The following is a 24,748-nucleotide window of genomic DNA, read 5'->3' as shown; positions in this document are numbered from 1 at the left end:
TTGCGCTCTACTACGGTATCGAGCACTATTTTTTGGATAACCTTATTAAGACATATATATATATATATATATATATATATATATATATGACCCCCAGTATGACATGCATTAAGCTACAGACCCCCATTTAACAGCATTTCTATTTATGGGCCCACATGTATAATATCAATGTTAATGAGTCTACAAATGGACCTAATAAGGATCCATTACTAGTAACTATCTGTCATTTATATACTACCTCTCGGTGTCCTAGTACCCCACTGTATGTATTTATTTAGTTAGTTTGCCTTTTCTTTGGCCCACCCCGATAACGTTAAACATTTTCTCTACCTAAGGTAAAAAAAAAAAAACAGTATCGATCTATATTTTGACAAAAAAAAAAAACAATGACTTGTGTGTATGGAAACAGTTGGTAATGTTATGTGCAGTAAAACTTTTCATGAACTCAACTCACCTTAACGTGTGTTCCTACATTTGTGTTGGACGTCTTTGATCAGGGGTGTCAAACATACGGACCGTAGGCCGGATCAGGCCTGCAAACAGATTTTATCTGGCACGCGAGAGGATTTTGGAAAGTATAAAAATTAGCTGAAATTTTTGAATGAAAGAAACCGCTCTTCTATGTCACAATAGCAATTATTTGCAGGCGAGCTCGTGACTTCAGAGGGGGCGGAGCTATTTGCTTGGTTAAGATAGAGGACATTATCTGGGCGCACATAAATATGCTGAAATAACATGTATCCCCTTCTAACTTCATGTGTGATTCATGAAATGAGTCCAAATTCACAGGTTTTGTTGTAGATGATGCTACATATGTGCAGAATAAACCACATGATGTTAGTACATCAGTTGAGGAAAATGAGTAAATTACATTAATAACATGCTGCAATTTGATTTTAAAATGACTACTTATTACATCTTCTAATAGATTAAAATTTTACACCAATGAGAGCATTTTAAAACTCACACCTATTTGACTGATGAACATTATCACATCATTTATTCAGAAATTATAAATCATGACAAATGAAGATAGACTACTATGAACAGCAACATGTAAGTGTAAAAAACAACAACATTATGATTTGTATGTTTTCAGATTGTGCTTGTTCTATTTAAAAACAAATAAAACAATCTGAAGTTGTCTTTATTTTTAAGTTATCATGACATGATTTTACCAGTCCGGCCTACTTGGGAATAGATTTTCCTCTATGTGGCCCCTAAGCTAAAATGAGTTTGATACCCCTATCTTAGATGAAGAGCGCAGTTATGATTTTGGTTTACAGAGTAAAAAACTAAAAACTAAGGTTTTGGGCATTGTTTTCTCTTAACGCATACATTTGTCTAAATATGGCCATTATTGTGGGTTTCCTGCAAGTCGTCTAAATTATTAAAGGAAACATGTAATCTGTGGGAGAGAATTCCTCTGCCATTTTTAAGTATGTTTCTTTTTTTTTTTTTGAGTCGTCATCTTGAAGCGTCCCTCTGTCTCTGACTCCCTCGTAGTCATGTGACATGAGTGTGTGTCTGTTGTGATTTTGCTTACTAGTTTCGATGACCCGCCTTATCTTGCCTCTGATTGGCCAGTCCGTAATGTTTCGCGCTAACCTTAGCCAATTGTGACTCATCATACGAACACCAACCAATCATCATAAATGTTCTCCGTATGTATAGATGTTCTCATTGTTCTCCATATTTTTTTTTAGCCTGGATTCACAGTCCATTTCATACTTGCCAACTTTGAGACCTCCAATTTCGGGGGGTGGAGGGTGGGGGCGGGGGGCGTGTTTGGGGCGGGGGCGTGGTTAAGAGGGGAGGAGTATATTTACAGCTAGAATTCACCAAGTCAAGTATTTCATATATATATATATATATATATATATATATATATATATATATATATATATATATATATATATATATATATATATATATATATATCCCCGCGACCCCGAAGGGAATAAGCGGTAGAAAATGGATGGATGGATGGATGGATGGATGGATATATATACATATATATAAGAAATACTTGACTTTCAGTGAATTCTAGCTATAAATATATATTTATATTATATATATATATATATATATATATATATATATATATATATATATATATATATATATATATATATATATATATATATATATATATATATGTATGTGTGGGAAAAAAATCACAAGACTACTTCATCTCTACAGGCCTGTTTCATGAGGGGTTCCCTCAATCATCAGGAGATTTCCTGATGATTGAGGGAACCCCTCATGAAACAGGCCTGTAGAGATGAAGTAGTCTTGTGATTTTTTTCCCCACACATACATATATTGCGCTCTACTACGGTATCGAGCACTATTTTTTGGATAACCTTATTAAGACATACAAGTTTTGAATGTAAGATAACGTTTATTGGCTAAGTAACGTGACTTTTATTTGCTGTGTAGTTAAATCAGTGAGGCTGTAAACTCACTGCTAACGTTATAACGTTATTGCAAACACGGGAATCTGTTGCAGTTCACTACCTTATTCATACTTTTTGTTCAGTGATTTTTTTTAAGCAGGGTTACGTTAGTCAATATATCACACGTAACGTTAGACGGCGGTCAGCAGCACCGCGTATTTTAGCCACCTAAAAAAAGACAAAAATAGTAAAATAAAGGTCAGTTAAAATGTATACTATATTATGAATATGTGTACCGTTTTAGCTAGCTTTCTGACATACTGTTGGTTGTTTACCTCAGTGGTCCCCAACCACCGGGCCGCGGCCCGGTACTGGTCCGTGGATCGATTGGTATCGGGCCGCACAAGAAATAATTTTTTTTTCTTTCCTTTTTTTAATTAAATCAACATAAAAAACACAAGATACACTTACAAGTAGTGCACCAACCCAAAACAACTCTCTCCCCCCTTTTGTTCTGGGCATTGAACATGAAGACTCTTCCTTCACTGTTCCGAGTGGCCATGAGAGTCTTGGCAGTGCCTGCCTCCAGTGCTCCAGTGGAGCGAGTTTTCAGCCATGGTGGCATCATACTACGCCCCCATCGTGCACAAATGACTGACAGACTCTTGGCTAATTTGGTCTTTTGCAAATGCAATGCAGCATAGGGCCCTGACATATAAAAAGTACAACTTTTTTGTTATGTTCACGTATATGTCATGTTTTTTCAATGTTAACACTTTTGTACAAATAAGTACATTTGCACTTTATTTTTCAATGTGTTTGTTCTGTAAAAGAATGAGTTAATGTTTAAAATGACTGGTTAATAGTGCTATTATAAAGTGCAATGTCAGCACAATTTTCTTTCCTGCAATTTAAAATGCACTTGTTTTAATAAATAAATACAGCGTTTGAAAAGCATACACAATCTGTGTTAATATATTAGTCTGTGGTTAAAAGGACTTGAAAGGACTCGAAACTGAAAATGCAGGACTTAGGACTTGACTTGAGACTTTCCAGTCTTGACTTTGGACTTGACTCGGGGCTTGCCTGTCTTGACTCGGGACTTGACTCGGACTTGAGGGCAAAGACTTGAGACTTACTTGTGACTTGCAAAACAATGACTTGGTCCCACCTCTGCTTGTTACTGCCCATCACTGACAATTAGATCAATAATCCATTTTCTACCGCTTGTCTCTCATAATTATGACAAAATAATATAATGGGAAATGATACAATATGTTACTGCATACCTCAGCAGCGAAATTAGGAGCCAGTGTAACCTGTTTGCTTACTTACTAATAAAAGAGAAGTTGTTTAGTATGTTTACTAGGGCTGTGAATCTTTGGGTGTCCCACGATTTGATTCAATATCGATTCTTGGGGTCACGATTCGATTAAAAATCTTTTTTTTTTTTTCAATTCAACACGATTCGCGATTCAAAAACGATTTTTCTCCCGATTCAAAACGATTCTCTATTCATTCAATACATAGGATTTCAGCAGGATCTACCCCAGTCTGCTGACATGCAAGCAGAGTAGTAGATTTTTGTAAAAAGCTTTTATAATTGTAAAGGACAATGTTTTATCAACTGATTGCAATAATGTAAATTTGTTTTAACTATTAAATGAACCAAAAATATGACTTATTTTATCTTTGTGAAAATATTGGACACAGTGTGTTGTCAAGCTTATGAGATGCGATGCAAGTGTAAGCCACTGTGACACTATTGTTCATTTATTTTTATTTTTATAAATGTCTAATGATAATGTCAATGAGGGATTTTTAATCACTGCTATGTTGAAATTGTAACTAATATTGATACTGTTGTTGATAATATTATTTTTTGTTTCACTACTTTTGGTTTGTTCTGTGTCGTGTTTGTCTCTCCTCTCAATTGCTCTGTTTATTGCAGTTCTGAGTGTTGCTGGGTCGGGTTTGGTTTTGGAATTGGATTTAATTTTTATGGTATTGCTGTGTATTATTTTGTTGGATTGATTAATTAAGAAAAAAAATCAAAAAAAAAAAAAAAATCGATTTTTTTAAAATGAGAATCGATTCTGAATCGCACAACGTGAGAATCGCGATTCGAATTCGAATCGATTTTTTCCCACACCCCTAATGTTTACTATCTTATTTGATGCCAAAATTGTTCTTTGATTGCAGTAAGAAACGCACATTTGTTGTATTTTAAGATTTTCTGTTAAAATAAAGCCAATAATTACATTTTCTTTGTGGTCCCCTTTATTTTAAAAAGTATCAAAATACATTTTGGGCCTGATAGCATAAAGTACAAGGTGTCCATAAAGTATTTTTACTATTTACAAAAGCTAATAAATACAGTTCAATCAATCAATCAATCAATCAAAGTTTATTTATATAGCCCTTAATCACAAGTGTCTCAAAGGGCCATACTTGTCAACCCTCCCGGATTTTCCGGGAGACTCCCGAAATTCAGTGCCTCTCCCGAAAACCTCCCGAAAATCTCCTGAAATTCAGGCGGACCTGAGTGACGTGTCGACAGCCTGTTTTCACGTCCGCTTTCCCACAATATAAACAGCGTGCCTGCCCAATCACGTTATAACTGTAGAATGATCGAGGGCGAGTTCTTGGTCTCTTATGTGGGTTTATTGTTAGGCAGTTTCATTAACGTCCTCCCAGCGCGTTAACAACACACAACAACAGCAGTCACGTTTTCGTCTACCGTAAAGCAGTTCGTCTGCCGTAAACAGCAATGTTGTGACACTCTTAAACAGCACAATACTGCCATCTACTGTACATGCATATGTGACAATAACATCTACGGCTTTTAAAGAGTGCAGTACACAACTGCGCACACAAAAGGAGACGAAGCACAATGCATCATCAGAGAGGGTGTTCAGCATGGTTAGAACATTAGTGACAGAGAATAGAACAAGGATGGACAATTCAACCCTTAACTCAACAATGAGTAGATGAGTGTTATGTGTGTGTATATGTGTAAATAAATGAACACTGAAATTCAAATATTTCTCTTATATATATATACATATATATATAATAAAATAAATATATATATATAGCTAGAATTCACTGAAAGTCAAGTATTTCATATATATATATATATATATATATATATATATATATATATATATATATATATATATATATATATATATATATATGAAATACTTGACTCGGTGAATTCTAGCTGTAAATATGCTCCTCCCCTCTTAACCACGTCCCCCCACCCCCACCCCAACCACGCCCCCCACCTCCCGAAATCGGAGGTCTCAAGGTTGGCAAGTATGCAAAGGGCTGCACAAGCCACGACGACATCCTGGGCTCAGATCCCTGTGAAAATGATTATAAAATAGGGAATATACTGTAGGTATTGAAGTTTTAAACGGACACCATTGTTTGCACATAAGACGGTACTGAATTCCCTGCCATGTTCTCTGATTAATGCAGGGCTTCTCAAATATTCGGATGGGTACCCTTAAGCAGGCACGATGAGGTTTCGGGGGGGTGGGGGTGGCGGGGTGGGGGACAGCATTGCTGGAATTAATCAACAGGCTCAACCAGGAATTTTGACCAAGTACCCGTACATAACCCTTCAGTTTACCGGTAATGAGGATATAAATGAATAAATAAATAAATACAGTCAGGTTCTCATTATGCGGAGGGCATGTAGTACTTTGATCCTGTACTTGAGTTATTAAAGGCATATCAGGTGTTACATTCAAGTCTTTGTATTTACACAGAAATTCCCATGGCCTAAAGGATGCAGCTGCCATGAAGGCAGATGAGAATGGTTTCCTTTCAAAGAGGTTCCTGAGTGAAGCTAACACCACACGCCTTTATCATGTGGTGTGTTCTGTGGCATGGCTGCTTTGTTCTTTCCACAGGAGAACAAATGTCCTTGCCAGATAAGAGGATGTCCTTGTGGTTTGGAAAGCTCTCTGAGACACTAGTGATGAAGAGGCAATTTTGATTGATTAAAATGGCATGAGTGGCGCCCTTATTGGTTGTGCTACAACATGCTTGGGTACATGAAATAGAGATATCCTTTGAAGTTTTATGATCATTAGACCAGTACTTCTTTCTTAAGGACCTTCGTCCTTAAAAGCACAGGGAGTTTTCTCAGATGGGCCGGTCAACAATTTATTTATTGATTAATTAATTTTGCTGTAGCGTGCCTTGTAACTATGGTAACACACCCTGGTCAGGACGCACCACAGAGAGAGGTCACCATTGATTGGCTCAATCAGTAGCTTGTTTGTCAAGGGCCCTTCACCCTAAGAGCGGCTAGAGAGGCCCTGAAGTCCCACCAAGTCCCTGCTATCTGTTCCGTCCGAGACCGGAACCTGGGTCATCCAGCATGAGAGACTGGCGTGCTAGCTCCTGAGCTAAAAGCCCAAGCTCTTAAAAGGTGTGAGGTTTACCAACGCACACATGGCCCAGCCACACTTGCTGGCCTCCATTACACATGCACTCCCTTTAAATCATCTTTAGCCCCTTAATCTTCATCAGTCATCCTCAGTATTGTCTTTTGTCGAGTCCTACAAAGTGTTAATACTGCAAGTATTGTACTTATTACAGAGCAACTGTTTGATTGTAACGTGCATCTTCGTTGTAGTTTTTATTAACACATTTGGAGGTGTTAAAATCGGCATGTAAAATCGCTAATGCTAATTGGTAGCATTTAAAAGGTATATCCAATTAGTAGGGGTGCACAAACATTTTTGTCACATCCGAATCGTGATTCCTATTTTACCAATTTGGTGGAGGAGGAATTATGGTGTGGGGTTGTTTTTCAGGAGTTGGGCTTTGCCCCTTAGTTCCTTGAAAGGAACTTTGAATGCTCCATGATACCAAAACATTTTGGACAACTCCATGCTCCCAACCTTGTGGGAACAGTTTGGAACAGGCCCCTTCCTCTTCCAACATGACTGTGCACTAGTGCACAAAGCACGGTCCATAAAGACATGGATGACAGAGTCTGGTATAGATGAACTTGACTGGCCTGCACGGAGTCCTGACCTGAACCCGAAAGAACACTTTTGGGATGAATTAGAACAGAGACTGAGAGCCAGGCCTTTTCGACCAACATCAGTGTGTGACCTCAACAATGCGCTTTTGGAAGAATGGTCGAAAATTCCTATAAACACACTCCACAACCTTGTGGACAGCCTTCCCAGAAGAGTTGAAGCTGCAATAGGTGGACCGACATCATATTGAACCCTATGGGTTAGGAATGGGATGGCACTTCAAGTTTATATGAAAGTCAAGACAGGTGGCCAAATACTTTTGGAAATATAGTGTATATATACACACCACACACATGTGTATATATATATATATATATATATATATATATATATATATATATATATATATATATATATACTACTACTATAAAAAAATGGGACCCATTACCTCCCTGCTTGGCACTCAGCGTCAAGGGTTGGAATTGGGGGTTAAATCACCAAAAATGATTCCTGGGCTCGGCACCGCTGCTGCCCACTGCTCCCCTCACCTCCCAGGGGGTGATCAAGGGGATGGGTCAAATGCAGAGGACACATTTCACCACACCTAGTGTGTGTGACAATCATTGGTACTTTAACTTTAACTATATATATACACACACACACACACACACACAGACACAGACACAGACATATATATATATATATATATATACATAAAATACAAAAAACGTAAAAAAAAAAAAAGATATATATTCTTAAAAAGACGTCTTTTGCAACCATAAGGAGCTTCTATAACCCGTAACCTGTTTTGAAAAATTTTCATTGTAACTTTTATACTAAATTGCGAGAATCGGTTTGAATTGAGAAATGTGTTGAATCAAAAATCGATTCTGAATCGAATAGTAACCCAAGGAACCGGAATGGATCGTTAGATGCACAGAGATGGACACCCCTACTATGAAGTTAGGACTGTTGGCAAGGTGTGTTGCTTCCAACACATACCTGATGCACCACAGTCATGTAACTACCGTGCGGGCCAGCAGAGTTCCCTGTTGTTCAGCATAAAGTTACATAGAGTTGACTGTCCCTTTCAATATTAGTTAAATATATATTTCTATCATATCAAATCCGACACGCAACCAAACAATGACGGCGTTCCTGCCACCTGTGTGTGCGCGTCGTCACGGTGACGTGCCACAGGAGAGATTAGCGCGGCGTCATCATAAATTGCGGCATGCGTCAGCACATCGTCAACACGTCCTGCCGCACGTCACCTCTGACCTCCTCGCTGGCGACCCACACACACACACGAGTCAACGCAATCATCCTCAGTGCTCTTCTGCTGTCTGGGAAGAATGAAAAGGATTGACGTCTTTCTGGCCATCTGCCGCCCTCGCATCTCTAACTCTTCTTTGAGAGGATTAAGTGTGTTGATATCTGCGGATCTTTCTCTCATCAATGGCAAACGGCGGCGCGGGTGTGCGTGTCTCCGTGTGTATATTGCCACGTGGCCGTCCAGTAATTTCTTTGTCTACGGGATTTCTTCCTCCTCCCTCGTCTTTAGCGAGTGAACCCTGACCCCTTTGGAGAGCAAATCCTCCCACACGGGGTAGCGGAACACAAAATAAAACGCCATTTGTCTTCAAAGATCTGCAGGGTTTTATTACAGCCATGTAGACACCAGCTAGACCTGCAACGCCATGTTGGGGGGTGGGGGGATGACGTTGACTTGCAATGAAAGGCGTTCAGCGGGTCGTGGGAGGTGATTTCTCTTTACAGATCAACACGATAAAGGAGAATAAAAGTGCACGAAACAAACAACAGGAATGGAAACAGCATCTGGTGCATTTCAGCAACAGTGACTCATCGCCTCAGACGGCGAACACAAAAAACACAAATAAAAAGGAAGTGCAGTAAGAAGAATTTTGCAACTCTTCACAAATAGATTGTGTGACTGCTGATAAGTGAAAAGAGGGCGTGGGAGAGTTGGGAGGGAAGAAAATAACATTTTTGTGTTGAAAGCTGCTCAGTTCTCAATAGGGATGGGTACCTTTCACAGTTAAACCCTACGGTGCCAATTCCTGGTACCTGGGTATTTATAACGGTACCAATTTTCGCTATTATTGTGTAAATAAATTATCTTTTTTTTAAAAAATCCAACAAAATCAGTAACATTTAAGAACGAGCTGATAACTGTGTGGCCTGGTTGCAAGCATGCATTCAATTCAGTTTGTCCTTGGTGTGTTTCCGTAGTCAGGAAGTAGTCTTTGCCACTCAGTTAAATGTGCCAGTCTTGTCTTCTGTCAAATTCTACAAAAGTGTTTATAGGGCTTGAAAGTGTGATGTGGAAACACATTGCAGCGTGGATTTTGCTGACCTCCGAATAGCTTATCGTATTTTCCGGACCATAGGGCGCACCGGATTATAAGGCGCACTGCCAATTAGTGGTCTATTTTTGATCTTTTTTCATATATTTGGTGCACTGGATTACAGGGCGCATTAAAGGCGTCATATTATCATTAGTTTTTTTCTAAATGTAAACACTTTCTTGTGGTCTACATAACATGTAATGGTGGTTATTTGGTCAAAATGTTGCATAGATTATGTTTTACAGATCATCTTCAAGCCGCTTTCTGACAGTCGCTTCTGGATGAGCCGTTTTGTGGGCGGTCTTATTTACGTGGCTCATCTTCGGCAGCATCTTCTCCCCGCCATCTTTGTTGTAGCGGTGTAGAGTGCAAGGACGGGAGTGGAAGAAATGTCAAAAGATGGAGCTAACTGTTTTAATGACATTCAGACTTTACTTAAGTCAATAACGGAGCAGCATCTCATCATCCGGAAACAACAACACAGGAAATGTGTCCTGTGAAAAAACGTCCGATGCGCGAAACTTACTTTTCAAATATCACTAAAACATTTTTGCACTTTCATAAGGTGGTTTTTATATTAAAGTGTTTCGCAAATGATGGAAACACTTTCGCGCCCATGCAGGACATCTAGGGCAGACGGGTCGTCTTGGTCACGCTTTCGATCGGTCGGCCAGGGAGAGCAATGCGACACCGCCACACCGGGCCGTCTCGCGGATCCTTTCCCGGGAATAGAGGCTGACCCGCAGGCTCTGAGAGACCCACATGCTCGGACAATGTCAAGGGGGTTGTAAGGACGTTGCCTTCGTGTCATCATCTGCTGCCTTCGTCTTCTTTTGACATCACCGCAACAACGGTGGCTGCAATATCTTCCTTAAAGTGGAGTCTCGCGGGATGAGATTTTACGAGAATTAAGGCTCATGAGGCAAAACACCCTTTAATGGAAACATCTTCCTTGTCGAAATTTTAGAAATATCTAGGGCTGCAACTAACAACTAATTTGATAATCGATTAATCTGTCGATTATTACTTCGATTAATCGATTAATAATCGGATAAAAGAGACAAACTACATTTCTATCCTTTCCAGTATTTTATGGCACCATACTTATTTTGATTATTGTTTCTCAGCTGTTTGTAAATGTTGCAGTTTATAAATAAAGGTTTATATTAAAAAAAAAGTAGCCTCTGCGCATGCGCATAGCATAGATCCAACGAATCGATGACTAAATTAATCGCCAACTATTTTTAAAATCGATTTAAATCGATTTAATCGATTAGTTGTTGCAGCCCTAGCAATATTGCTTTTATTTAGCGAAAAACTGCAATGGAAACACAGATAGTGGCATGCCATTTGTGTAGTTATTAGCCTCACCCAAGTGAACCCAATGCTAATGCTAACACTAAATCTAATGCGTTTAGGTTGTTGGCAGAAGATAAACACTGACATTTATTATATGTACTGTATATTGTTATTTACAGCTGGAATAGAACATAAGGAATCGCCTGACCGTCATGAATTCATCATTTACTGAGGGAACGACTTTCTGACTGTTGGACACTGCGGACAAAAGCCTGACTTTATGTAAAATCCCGTACACTTTGCTTTTAAATCATATATTTTGTATATTATTTCTTTGTATTTCATTTACTTACATTTTAGTAAAATAAATATGACCTACCAGTGTTTGTTTATATACATTATATCGATTTGGAACTATACTGTACCCTTGATCCATACATCAGACTGATTTGAATAAAACTACCTGAACTATGAAATGTGGTGGAAACCACACAATTCTACAGGAACCTTTAGTTCCAGGAACTTAAAGTTTCTGAACTTTTGGTGGGAAAAGGCCTATAGATGCTAATCAGTAGCATATATATGGCATATCCAATTTAAATGAACATCGAGCTAGTGCATTTTTAAAAGGGCTTTCTATCATGCATGCTTGCTTTGTTGGTATGGAAAATGACAACATTACTGTTTGCCCGCCAAGTGCTGGAGTCTGCAACCGATTAACAAAGGTATCGAAAAATGGTGCCATTTGATTTGACATGAATCCGTACCCAGTAGTGCTGAGAGAATTCTGAAAAAAAAGTACTGAATCCGGTACCCATCCTTAGTTCTCATACAAGAAGCCAAGTTTCCACCAAACGTCCAGTCCAGTTTTTTTTTTTAGTGGACACGAGGCTTTAACGAAAGGAGTGTTTTAGGTTGGCTTACAGACTGTGGGGGAGAGAAAATGACGTATACTGTTTTAGTGGCCCTACTAAAATTATTTTAACATTTCCAATTAAAGAGACAGAATTCCAGCGAGGCCCTCTAGTGGAGCGGCGGACTCACGGCAGGTCACAGGGCTGGATGGCATGCCGCCGGTCGTAGGCCGTGTCGTCGCTCTCCTCGCCGTCGCTTATTTCTCCAAGGACCCGCTCTCTTTCCTCCTCTTCTTCCGTCTCGCTCTCTCGATGCAGCCGATCGCGTTCCCGCTCTCTTTCCCGGTAGCAGCGAGGAATGGCGGGGATCTGAGGACGAGAAGTTACAGTATGAGCTTCGGGCGTTTACGACGTTACATTTCACATTTGTGTTGTCTTGTCAAGTCAAACAAACAAATCAAGAGTCAGGCTGGTATTCGGAAGCATCAGAGAGACAAAAGGGACTCGTACCTGGTTGTCATGGCTGGGCAGGGCACAGTAGCCCGGCTCCGTCCTGCGGAGGAGGCGAGGAGAGTGGGTGCGGAAAGGTCGCGGGGAGTGAGAGCAGACGGAGCGCGGGGAGGGAGAGCGGATGGAGTGCGGCGACGGAGAGCGGACAGAGCGGGACGGCGAGTACGTGACGGAATGGGACTGGGAGAGAACGTGGCCGTGGTGGTTTTGTTTAGGGGGGCGAGGGGAGCGGGGCGGAAGCTCGGGCGGCCTGAGCGGATCCGCCAGATCCAACTCAGTGAGGATCGGCGGCGGCGGGATGAAATCCAGCTCCTCCTCCGTCGGGAGCATTCGCATTTCGGCCGCGTCGATCTCGTTGAGCTCCGCTTTGGACAAGTAGTCCACGATACCGGCGCCGAACGAGTCGCCGACCACGTTGATGGAAGTACGCATTCTGTCACTGAGCGGACAAAAAGTTTCAGTGGCGCGCTACGAGCTTGGAGCTCGCATGCCCCCACAACCCCAGCTATGCCCCGCCCACTCCGCAGACACCTGACTCACAGCAGCCAGTCGACAGCGATGAGCAGACTGATGTCCTGCGTGGGAAGGCCGACCGCCGTCAGGATCAGCAGCATGGTGACCAGTCCCGCGCTGGGAATGCTGGCCGCACCCACGCTGGCCAGTGTGGCGGTCATACTGTGAGGGGAGAGGACAGCGTTATCTGAAAGCACAGGTGTCAAACTCAAGGCAACATTTTGAATACAGTCTGCCCTGCACAATGAATTGGAGAGTAAAAAGTTTACATTTGTTTTTGCTCGCTTAAACACTAATTTTTTTTCTAATCTCGATTGTTCTCAAGATCGTTACTCCAGAATTCCCCTTAAGGACAGTGCGGCGAAGACGAAACTAACTCCTTCCTTGTAAACAACACCTGAAAAGATAACTCTGTTCCTTTGCCACCGCCTGCAGGGCGACTCCAGGCCTACAGACTTAACACACACACTATGGACCATGGCTACATATGCACACACAGTCCCACTCCATGTCTTTGCCACCGCTTCACCCCACGTGGTATGACGGACAACGGAGGAGCGCCCCTAGTGGCTGGCAAACTTCCCAAAACAAGCTGGTGAGACTCCTGCTCAACCTCCCATACAGGACTCACCTAACTCAAGCCCACTCTACCAAATTAGGATGGCTTAGAGTTGAGGAAAGAGTATCAATCAATCAATAAATCAATCAATGTTTATTTATATAGACCTAAATCACAAGTGTCTCAAAGGGCTGCACAAGCCACAACGACATCTGCGGTACAGAGCCCACATAAGGGCAAGGAAAAACTCACAACCCCAATGGGACGTCGATGTGAATAACTATGAGAAACCTTGGAGAGGACCGCATATGTGGATGACACCCCCCTCTAGGGGAGACCGGATGAGCATGCCGATGAGTACACCAAATTGCAATGTGCTTGGTATTCAAAATACTCAGAGAAACTGTCCCCCAAGTACCTGTCGAACTATTTCACCAGAGTAAGTGATGCTCACAGGTAGTACACGCGAGGGAGTTCCTCAGACCTCGTCCCCCCCAAATTCAAGACTCTCATGGGAAAAAATGCATTCTACTAATTTTGCCACCACACAGTGGAATGCACTACCAACAGACCTTAAAATTCGAACTTCCTTACTAAATTTTAAAACTGCCATAAAATCATGGCTCAGCTCAACCTCTACCTGATCTGAACCAAAATTAATCCCCAGCAACTCTTCGAAGCATCAAACAGGTTTATATGTGGTTGTAGTGTCATTCTGTTTTGCACACTCTTGGAGTCAATATGTGCATAGTCATGTACATAGTGTGTATATAACCCCCCCGCCCCCCCATTTTTTGTATATATTGTTTTTCAAATCACCTGACATGTATACTTTGTATATGTACATACTTTATAAAAAATTTTAACGTAATTTTTCTATATACATGTTGCAGGTTATATATATTTTATTATTGAATGTATCAAATGTGATGAATATTTAATGGACCACAATGGAAACAAGCCTTTTGGCTTTTTGTGCCGTCTATTTGCCTTGTTAAAGCATTACATTGATTCAATTCTTTAAGATGTCAATAAACTTCTCAATTAATCAATGGCAGCTTCGGACCGGATAACCCCCTACCATCCTGTTTCTGTGTCAACAAGTGTATACAGTATGTCCTTATCAGTTATCAAGTTTTTTCCTCTTCCCCAGTCTGTGCCCCTTCTCCCCATAGGAGCCCAGCCTGAGATTGACTTTTTTTTTCTCATCCCCCCAGCGTCTACCTCTTTCCCGCCTTTTATGGGGCGCCGTAAGTGGCGACCCAACATCGTTCCTGTTCTGTTTCTGTACAATGTTTGTCTAATCTTGAATAATCTAATCTAATCTTGAACTCAGGGAGTCAAAACACACATATACAGGAGCTACTGTTCGCCACAACTCATGTTTAGACACTCAGCGCAGAAACACCCCAACTGTCGCGAGACTCAGTTCACCATCCCCAGGTGCATGTTTTTGGTGGTGGGAGGAAGCCGGAGTACCCGGAGGGAACCCACGCAGTCACGGGGAGAACATGCAAACTCCACACAGAAAGATCCCGAGCCCGGGATTGAACCCAAGACTACTCAGGACCTTCGTATTGTAAGGCACATGCACTAACCCCTGTTCCACTGTGCTGCCCACAGTCACACATGTCACAGATATTACATGACTGTTTTTGTTTTGATGACACCACAGACGGCAAATAGACTTAGCCTTTGAAATCTGTATTATTAAAAAGTGCTGAACTTCAAATAAAGTCTGCCGTTCTAGAAACCAATGTTTTCCTTTTTCTAGTATCGATAACATTGATTGCTTTTAAAAACAACCTTGGATCAATACCTATTTATTGGAAGGCAAACTTGCAGAGCACAGATCGATATACTTGAAATTTGGGTACAGAAATCGATATATCGTTACACCCCTAGTGTATCCTTCTAAATTAATGTAAAACGTTTGTTAGCATGCCAAAATGCTAACTGTAACATGCGTCAAGTACCAAAATATATTACTGAGGTGTGAACCTGAATTATTTTTTCAAAATGCTAGCATGCTAACGTTAGCATGCATTAAGCACCAAAATATGACTGAGGTCTATACCTACAAAACTAGCACAAAAACAAGCTATCATATTAACGTTAACATGCTAACAGGTATCATTCGTCAAGGAACAAAATATTTGATGCTGAGGTGTAAACCCGAAAAAATTAGCAAATAAGCTAGGATGTTAATATTAGAATGATGACGTAAAAAAATTTAGCAACGGGCTGCACTTAGGACATTCCTGGTATGGACAAAAAATCTTAACACGAATATTGCACATTGAGCGAAAGTTTTTTCACCAATAAAACAAGCAGATCACAGTAAAATAATTTAAACTTTACTATTATCTAATAACGCAACAAATATTGTCATACATCCTAAACATTTTTTTGTTGAAATAAAAATAAATACTTAAACGCCTGCTTGTCTTATGATTTCAAAGCAAGTTAGCCATCAAATTGTACACTGTAAAAATAAAAACAGATTTTACGGTAAAAAACTTGCAGCTCAGTTGTCAGACGTGGTAAATGTGTGAGAAAGTAGGTGTGTTTGTGTACATGTGTAAAAGAGTGTCCATTTTGTGTTGAGCTGGTTATAAAAGCATCATGTTTAATAAAAAAAAAACTTTTTCAAAAAGGAAACTCATTATTCAGTCCCATGGGAATAGTATTAAAAACTTGAAAATGATCTATCTTACTAAAGAAATAAAATAATAACTGCGATTAATCATGATTAACTATGAGTTAACTACAGACAAAATGTGATTCATTGTGATTAAATATTTTAATCATTTGGCAGTCCTAATTAAAACCTTTTAAAAACAGATTAGAGCAAAGATCTTCAACAAGGGGTCCGTGACCCCCAGGGGTCCGCGGAAGTACTGCAGGGGGGGGGTCGTAAAATATTTAGTTGGTTGGACATTTTCATGTACATTATTTTTCCAGAATTATAAATAGATTTAAATACACATCAACATTGATCCAACACACTAGTGTTCTTTATAAATCGACACCTTTGCACTTTTAAGAAATAAAAAAACTACATTATTGTATACATGCTAACATTCAAGATAGCTAACGATTTGCTCTCTAGTTGCCAGCTAGTAATTAGCGTGCCAGTAGCCAGCTACAGTAGGGAAGGGATCATAGGGCCCCATTCCTGCATGAACCTCGCTTGAGAGGAAGAGGGGTCATTAATCATTTTGCAAAGCAGTCTGCTGAAAAAAATTATGTTAAGCGCCACTCTACATATTGTATTTTTCGGACTATAAGTCACAGTTTTTTTCACAGTTTGGCTGGGGGTGCGACTTATACTCAGGAGCGATTTATGTGTGTAATTATTAACACATTACTGTAAAATATCAAACAATATTATTTAGCTCATTCACATAAGAAACGAGACGTATAAGATTTCATGGGATTTAGCGATTAGGAGTGACAGATTGTTTGGTAAACGTATAGCATGTTCTATATGTTATAGTTATTTGAATGACTCTTACCATAATATGTTACGTTAACATACCAGTTGGTTATTTATGCCTCATATAACGTACACTTATTCAGCCTGTTGTTCACTATTCTTTATTTATTTTAAATTGACTTTCAAATGTCTATTCTTGGTGTTGGGTTTTATCAAATACATTTCCCCAAAAAATGCGACTTATACTCCAGTGCGACTTATATATGTTTTTTTCCTTCTTTATTATGCATTTTCGGCGGGTGCGACTTATACTCCGGAGCGACTTATACTACAAAAAATACGGTAATACAAAGTAACATCGTTACGCCGGTATATAACAACGTTAATTGGAACACTAGTCTCCAATATCTTTGTCTCTGCTGGGACTTATACTCCGAAAAGTACGGTAGTAACTGATGCTGCGGTCAAAGTTGGAATTGCACGTTTAAGCTATTCAACACTAAAGTGGATAGTGCACGCCCCCAATTCGTCACTTTTCATGTGTCAGGTAAACCATGACGAATGGGGCCATATGAATCCTCTTCCTACTGTAGCAAAAAGTGTGTCAATTGCCAGCAAGCAGTTAGTACTCTAGTTGCCAGCTAGCAATTAGCGCTCTAATTGCCTGCAAGCAATTAGTGCTCTAGTTGCCAGCTAGCAACTAGCGCTGTAGTTGCTAGCCAGCAATTAGCTCTCTAGTTGCCAGCTAGCAATTAGTGTGCCAGTTGCCAGATAGCAATTAACACTCTAATTGCAATCTAGCAATTAACACTCTAATTGCCAGCTAGCAACTAGCGCTGTAGTTGCCAGCTAGCAATTAGCTCTCTAGTTGCCAGCTAGCAATTAGTGTGCCAGTTGCCAGATAGCAATTAACACTCTAATTGCAATCTTGCAATTAACACTCTAATTGCCAGCTAGCAACTAGCGCTGTAGTTGCCAGCTAGCAATTAGCTCTCTAGTTGCCAGCTAGCAATTAGTGTGCCAGTGGCCAGCTAGCAATTAACACTCTAATTGCAATCTAGGAACTAACGCGCTAATTGCCAGCTAGCAATTAGCTCTCTAGTTGCCAGCTAGCAATTAGTGTGCCAGTTGCCAGCTAGCAATTAACACTCTAATTGCAATCTAGGAACTAACGCGCTAATTGCCAGCTAGCAATTAGCCCTCTAAATGCTAGCAGTGATTATGTGCGCACTAGGTGCCTGCTATCGATTAGTGCTCTAGATGCCAGCTAGCGATTATCGCTCTAGTTGCCAGCTAGTGATTGACGCTCTACTGGTCAGCTCGCAATTAGTGTGCCAGTTGCCAGCTTGTGATTAGCGCGCTATTTGCCAGCTAATGACTAACGCTCTAATTGTCAGTTAGCGATTAGCATGCCTGTTGCCAGTTAGCAATTAGTGTGCCAGTTAGCTATTAGGAGCATTTTATTGGAATATCTTTGTATGGCACAATAACAAAATACCTTTATAACCAGTTCATTATAAAAATATTTTTGACAAGATAAGTGAGGGGTCCCCGCTCCATCAGTTTGTGGGTCCTTGGTCTGGACAACATCGAAGACCCCTGGTTTAGAGCTTACGAAAGCTCCTCTTTCGGCCGTACACGTGCGGCGAGTAACAGCGGAGATGGCGTGAAAACTTCCTTTTAAAAAAAGATTGACCTTTTTGGATCGATTTGGAATTGTAATAAATGAGAATCGCGATTTGGATGTGAATTGATTTTTCACTACTTTGCAACAACCAGCAGATGTCGCTAAAACATACCTCACAAGTTTTCCTGCCTAAAATGTCAATATCTTTGCTAGCCTGTGAGCATTATTGTTCATGCTCATATTACCATTACTACTTTCCCTTATTGAGTAATAATATGTTGAGTCCTGCAGTGGTAAAAATAATCTTTCTTAGACTTTTTAATCACACGAAAAATGCTTTGGTATTTTCTTAAAGTGGCTACTGAGACACGCATTGTGAACATATTGCTACATCTGTTTTGCATATTTATGACAAGAGACAATACAGTATTTAGAGGTTGGTGGCCACACAGCCATTGATCAAATACTTGCACACAACTGAGCATCATTTGTCGCCCTCGCCACAACAAGCCTGTCGCAAGATGGATGTTTGCAATCACGCTCAAACCTCAGAAATGAAGAGTCGCCTCCAGCCGAGCGGTCACACGCTCGTGGGCGCACATCAAGCCTGCCCGCGTGCAACGACTCGTTGGGTGATCGAACTTTGGCCAAACAATTAAGAGAGTGTGTGACCTCCCGCCATGGTCACGGTGCGGACTTGGGGAAGATGAAAGGCGGCATATTTTTTTAAAAAGCGCCTTTTAACTGCAGACAGATGCGACGGGCAGGGAAAAGCTGATATTACAGCGTGTGAGGCTAACAAACCGCAGACAAACAAAGCCCTGGTGACAAAACACAGAGAGGAGAAATTCCCAGCAGACCCCCACCAGGACTCTATTATATGCAAATGTAAAACACACACACACACACACACACACACACACACACACGCACACACACGCACACACACACACACACACACACACACACACAAACTACTAGATAGTACTAGATACGTGCTGCCTGCTTAGTAATTAAATCAATAAAAGTTCCTACTTGGAATGCAGGCATCCTTCATTTAATTTTTGTGCCTTCTAAAACCACAGAATGTTCAGACACTTTGGCCGCAGTTGCCATAAACGTGCGGCTCAAAGATGTGTGTCATCTCATTCATATCTATGGCTGACAGACGTGTTGCCGTACTGTGTGGCTATTATTGTCTCTCCTGATTTATTAATCTACTTGCTAACTTCCTCTTCTTAGCTGCTCACTCTCTGCTGTAACACGGTTCATATTAGCTTTCTATTGAAGTGTACAACCTAATTACTCTTTCCTCGTTTAACTACTTCACACTGAAGCTAGCTTATCGCCGCTGTTATGATCCGCTGCCCGGATCATAGTCTGTTTACGTTTTCAAGTCACTTTTGTTTTCAGCACCTCTTGAGTTTGTTTGTTTCAGTTGCCATGACGGCAGATTGTACTCACCTGCCTCTGGTTAGTGTTCGGGACGCTCACCTGTTGCTCGGGCACTAATCAGAGGGCTATTTAGTCTAGACCCTGGCCTCACTCGGCCTGGCTTCCTAATTTGCTTTATGCAATAGACTACGACAATTTTGATTCCTGCTAGCTTCCACGCTAGGCTCTTTTGCTTGCTAGCTCCCACGCTAGCCCCCTTTGGTTTTTGCCTTCCGTGCTATGAGCACGTTTTTGTTTGTTCCCGTACGATTTATTTCTTAAATAAATAATTTCTACCTGCACGCTATGTCCGAAGCCCGTCTGCATTCCTGGGAGAACAAACCCCGCATCACGATGCAACCCGGTCGTCACAGCCGAGACTAGCATAGCTTATCCTCTCGTCCTCCCTCGTCTGTGTGCCCGTGCAAACCCAGCTAACACAGTTAAAATAATGTTAGCTAATGGTTCTTCTATGGTTAGTTAGAAGCAAACCTCGAACTAACGTTCAGACAAAATTAGCAATAATGCTGCATTTTAGAATGGTCTATTACTTTGAATTGATTAACGTGGAACACGACTTAAACAGGTTGAAAAACTTATTCGGCTGTTAGCATTTAGTGGTCAATTGTACAGAATATGTACTGTACTGTGCAATCTAATAATAAAAGTCTCAATCAATCAATCAATCTTTATTTAATATATGTAAATAAACTAGGTTTGGCCCTTTGTTCATCGATTCACAAATCGCCCACGTACTAATCACGATGCATCGGCGAATCCTGTAGTGTGGGATGTTAAAAAAGGTTTGATCAAGTGAAATGAGTCTAACAGAGAACAATGGTAGGTATGAAAAACACTAACCTATTCTTTATTAACCATCTGAAATGGACTTATGCTGTATTCAAGTTGAAGTGGAGTGATAATTGTTTTTTTGGGGGACAACTGGTGGTCACAATATTTCATGAAGTTAAGCTCATGACGCAGTAAGTTGAATAATGCGGACACGTTTGTTACTGGATACTTTATAACACACTTTCTACCTTGGAGACTTTGTATGTGTAAGTATTATGCAACTATGATTATTTGACACTTGTTTATATTGACAAATGCGCTGTTTTGCGCCGCCTTATTGTTCAGTGATTATTACATATGTCTAGCTGGTTTGCTATTTTGTGCGTGGCTGCTAACTAATAGCCGAGCGTATTTACCTTTTATAAATCACTTTAGTAAAACAGAAGAAAGTGTGTGGACATTTAGATGTTACCTGGCTTTGCACGAGTAAACACGTTGCAACACTGCTTGTATCGCACATGACACATTTCATACGCAAGCACATATATATGAATGGTAAATGGGTTGCACTTGTATAGCGCTTTTCTGCCTTCAAGGTGCTCAAAGCGCTTTGACACTATTTCCACATTCTCACACACATTCACACACTGATGGCGGGAGCTGCCATGCAAGGCCCTAACCACGACCCATCAGGAGCAAGGGTGAAGTGTCTTGCTCAAGGACACAACTGACGTGACGAGGTTGGTAGAAGGTGGGGATCGAACCAGGAACCCTCACGTTGCTGGCATGGCCACTCCCCCAACACCGCCACGCCGCCCCGATATCTGATAACAATATTGGATCATGACACCCACAGCTTTACCTTTTGTAAATAAGTCGTAGATTTAGTAAATTAATTAGCCAACTTTTTCGAGTAAAGAGTGCTTTCAGACGGCTGGCCGCTTTGGTCATCTAGTGGCTGCGTTTATTATTCGCTTTAATTCTCCACATCCTGGTGAAAATGTGCTTATGTGTAGAGAGTAAGAACACGTTGAGGAGCACGCCGCTCCCTCCTGACCTGACGGTGACGATCTGCCCGCCGTCCAGCGCGATGTCGTTCATCTGGGCGATAAAGATGGCCGCCACGGCCTCGTACAGGGCAGTGCCGTCCATGTTGATGGTGGCGCCGATGGGCAGCACGAAGCGAGTGACGCGCTTGTCGATCTTGAGATTCTCCTCCAGGCAGCGGAATGTGACCGGCAAGGTCCCGGCGCTGGAAGCGGAAGGGTAACATTGAGACGCCTGAAGGAGGACACCAAATAGGTAGACAGGTGGCGACATGCGGCGGCGGAGAGGTGAGGTAGGGAATAGGGGGCGAGGTTGGCAAGGAGACAGAATAATGCGGAAATTTGAGTGGAGCGAGTCTCCCACTGACAGCTGGTGCCAGCCGCAGTTGCAATCCTCCGTGTGTATTAGAGGAATTTGATTCCCGGGCCGGTTAAGCTGGGTCATAATATAATTAGAGGAAACGTTGATAGGATTACCCATTTTTGACTAGAGCCACAGCAATGTGCCAAAATAACAGTTGGCCTCAGCAAAGCCAAACGCCGTACAAGTAAGGCCCGTTTGGCTGCTTCAATAATCCCAAACTGCCGCCTGGAATCGTGTCAGACATGGAGTCGTCATCCGTCTACCCCACTTTGTTTCTTCCGCAAAGTACATCACGCGTCCTCGTCTTACCTGCTGGCCGTGCCCAGCGCCGTGATCCAAGCCTGGAAGATTCCAGAGTAGAAGGTAAAGGGGCTTTTTCGGGTGATTCCGAAAAATATGGCAGGAAGGATCAAGCCGCCGTGGATCATCAGGCCCACCATGACGGTCACCATGTACATGCCCAGCTGCCTGGCCACCACCTCCAGGTCACCGATGGCGGCGATCTTCCCCGCGATCAGAGAGGCGATGCCGATGGGAGAGTACCTGGGAGATGAAGACAAAGGGAATTTTAGCAACTTTTTTCCCCGATCAAATGTGTAAGGAGCTTCTACAGATGTGTGGTGACGAGCACCCTCAGCGCCAGCATCACAACGTGGCATGGAGAGGAAGGCACTGCAAAGGGCGTTGAAAGCTGCTCAGAAGTAGCAGAGCATCCAAAGTAGGACCACCAGACTGAGGAACAGCTTCTTTCCAGAGGAAGCTGTTCCTATGCGGGGCAGGTCTCAGGTCAGCTGTGCGCCGATAGCGGTGTGCAGTCCCAGTTGTTTTCCGGAACGTGCCACGTGCTGGTCGTGATGGATGACTTCCTAGTATGATGCGTGTTCTTTGTATACACTGGACTCTGTGTTTAGCTGGCTGCGGAATAATGTGTTTATACGGCCCGAGCGACCCGAAAATGCAGTTTCCCTGCTGGCCAGCTGCACATGAGGATGGACTTGGGTTTTTTTTTTTTTTACCATCCACAGTTACAGGCTCTCCACTTTTGCTGTGTGTGACGATCCAGGCTCCTGTCAAGTGTTAAAGGAATTTTTGGGCTTTCGTTCTAAGGAGATGTACACACATGATGAGCTTTCATTGAGGCGCTCTCACACACATATATTATTATTACTACCAACCTTGAGGGTTGTAAAGAAGGTGTGTGTGCTTGGCACACACGTCAAGTTAACTTTCAGTTTCGATTCTGAGGTGGACAAAAGCATGAAAGACGGGCGACTATTTTTAGAGACTGTTTTGAACTTTTGATAGCTCGGTTCATTCTCTCTCTGCTGGTATCTCGACTGTTTTTCTTACTCCTTTTTTGTACAATAAATTTCAGTACTTCAGTTTTAGTCGTCTCTCACCAGGGGTGTCCAAACTTTTCCCTCTAATTAAAGCGTGCGGAGGTCATTTATATATTTTTAATTTTCAAAACCAGTACAATATAGAGATTTTTTTTAACGTTTGGTCTTGGGGAACCGTTAAAAATAAGTGACATATTTATTCATATAGGGCAGCACGGTGGCAGAGGGGTTAGTGCGTCTGCCTCACAATACGAAGGTCCTGAGTACTCGTGAGTTCAATCCCGGCCTCAGGATCTTTCTGTGTGGAGTTTGCATGTTCTCCCAGTGACTGCGTGGGTTCCCTCCGGGTACTCCGGCTTCCTCCCACCTCCAAAGACATGCACCTGGGGATAGGTTGATTGGCAACACTAAATTGGCCCTAGTGTGCGAATGTTGTCTGTCTATCTGTGTTGGCCCTGCGATGAGGTGGCGACTTGTCCAGGGTGTACCCCGCCTTCCGCTCGATTGTAGCTGAGATAGGCTCCAGCGCCCCCCGCGACCCCGAAGGCAATAAGCGATAGAAAATGGATGGATGGATGGATATATTCATATAGACACACACTATATATATATATATATATATATATATATATATATATATGTATGTGTGGGAAAAAAATCACAAGACTATTTCATCTCTACAGGCCTGTTTCATGAGGGGGGGTACCCTCAATCATCAGGAGATTTTAATGGGAGCATTCGCATACCATGGTTTATATAGGGCACAGAGTGGGTGGGTACAGGCTGGCCTAGGGGCGTGGTGATTGGCTCATGTGTTACCTAGGAGGTGTTTCCGTCTATGGCGGCATGTTGTTACAATTTCGCTGCGCTTGTTGAGGGATGACAGGTCTGGACGGTAAATAATAAACAGTTTCTCTTTCAAGCATAGGTTGCATCTTTTATTACCACTATTGTAAGGTGTGCTGGATGCAAGAATTTGCCATGTTATTGAATATTCAACATTATTGTCTTTGAGGTCCCAAATGTGTTTGCTGAGTTCTGTGGTATTTCGCAGGTTTTTGTTCCTGAAAGAAGCCTTGTGATTGTTCCATCTGGTTTTGAATTCACCCTCGGTTAATCCTACATATGTGTCGGATGTGTTAATGTCCTTGCGTATTACCTTAGATTGGTAGACAACTGATGTTTGTAAGCACCCCC

At 41.6% G+C, this 24,748-nt stretch overlaps 1 protein-coding gene across 2 annotated transcripts in view; it reads right to left on the bottom strand.

Moving 5' to 3' along the window:
- Positions 1 to 9,046: 9,046 nt before the first annotated feature.
- slc1a9 (solute carrier family 1 member 9) overlaps positions 9,047 to 24,748 on the bottom strand; it is an 85,947-nt gene continuing 70,245 nt past the window's right edge. For both annotated transcript variants that reach the window (XM_061981406.1, XM_061981407.1), the window contains 5 exons: positions 22,521 to 22,754; positions 21,859 to 22,053; positions 12,978 to 13,112; positions 12,438 to 12,876; positions 9,047 to 12,296 (listed from right to left, as the gene is read on the bottom strand). In XM_061981406.1, the coding sequence (XP_061837390.1) occupies positions 12,114 to 12,296; positions 12,438 to 12,876; positions 12,978 to 13,112; positions 21,859 to 22,053; positions 22,521 to 22,754 (1,186 nt within the window). In that variant the 3' untranslated portion in view covers positions 9,047 to 12,113. The remainder of the gene's footprint in view (positions 12,297 to 12,437; positions 12,877 to 12,977; positions 13,113 to 21,858; positions 22,054 to 22,520; positions 22,755 to 24,748) is intronic.

This window comes from Nerophis lumbriciformis, linkage group LG24 (genome assembly GCF_033978685.3).
Source record: "Nerophis lumbriciformis linkage group LG24, RoL_Nlum_v2.1, whole genome shotgun sequence".
NCBI classification, from domain to species: domain Eukaryota; kingdom Metazoa; phylum Chordata; class Actinopteri; order Syngnathiformes; family Syngnathidae; genus Nerophis; species Nerophis lumbriciformis.
This window is presented reverse-complemented; position numbering and strand designations above follow the sequence as displayed.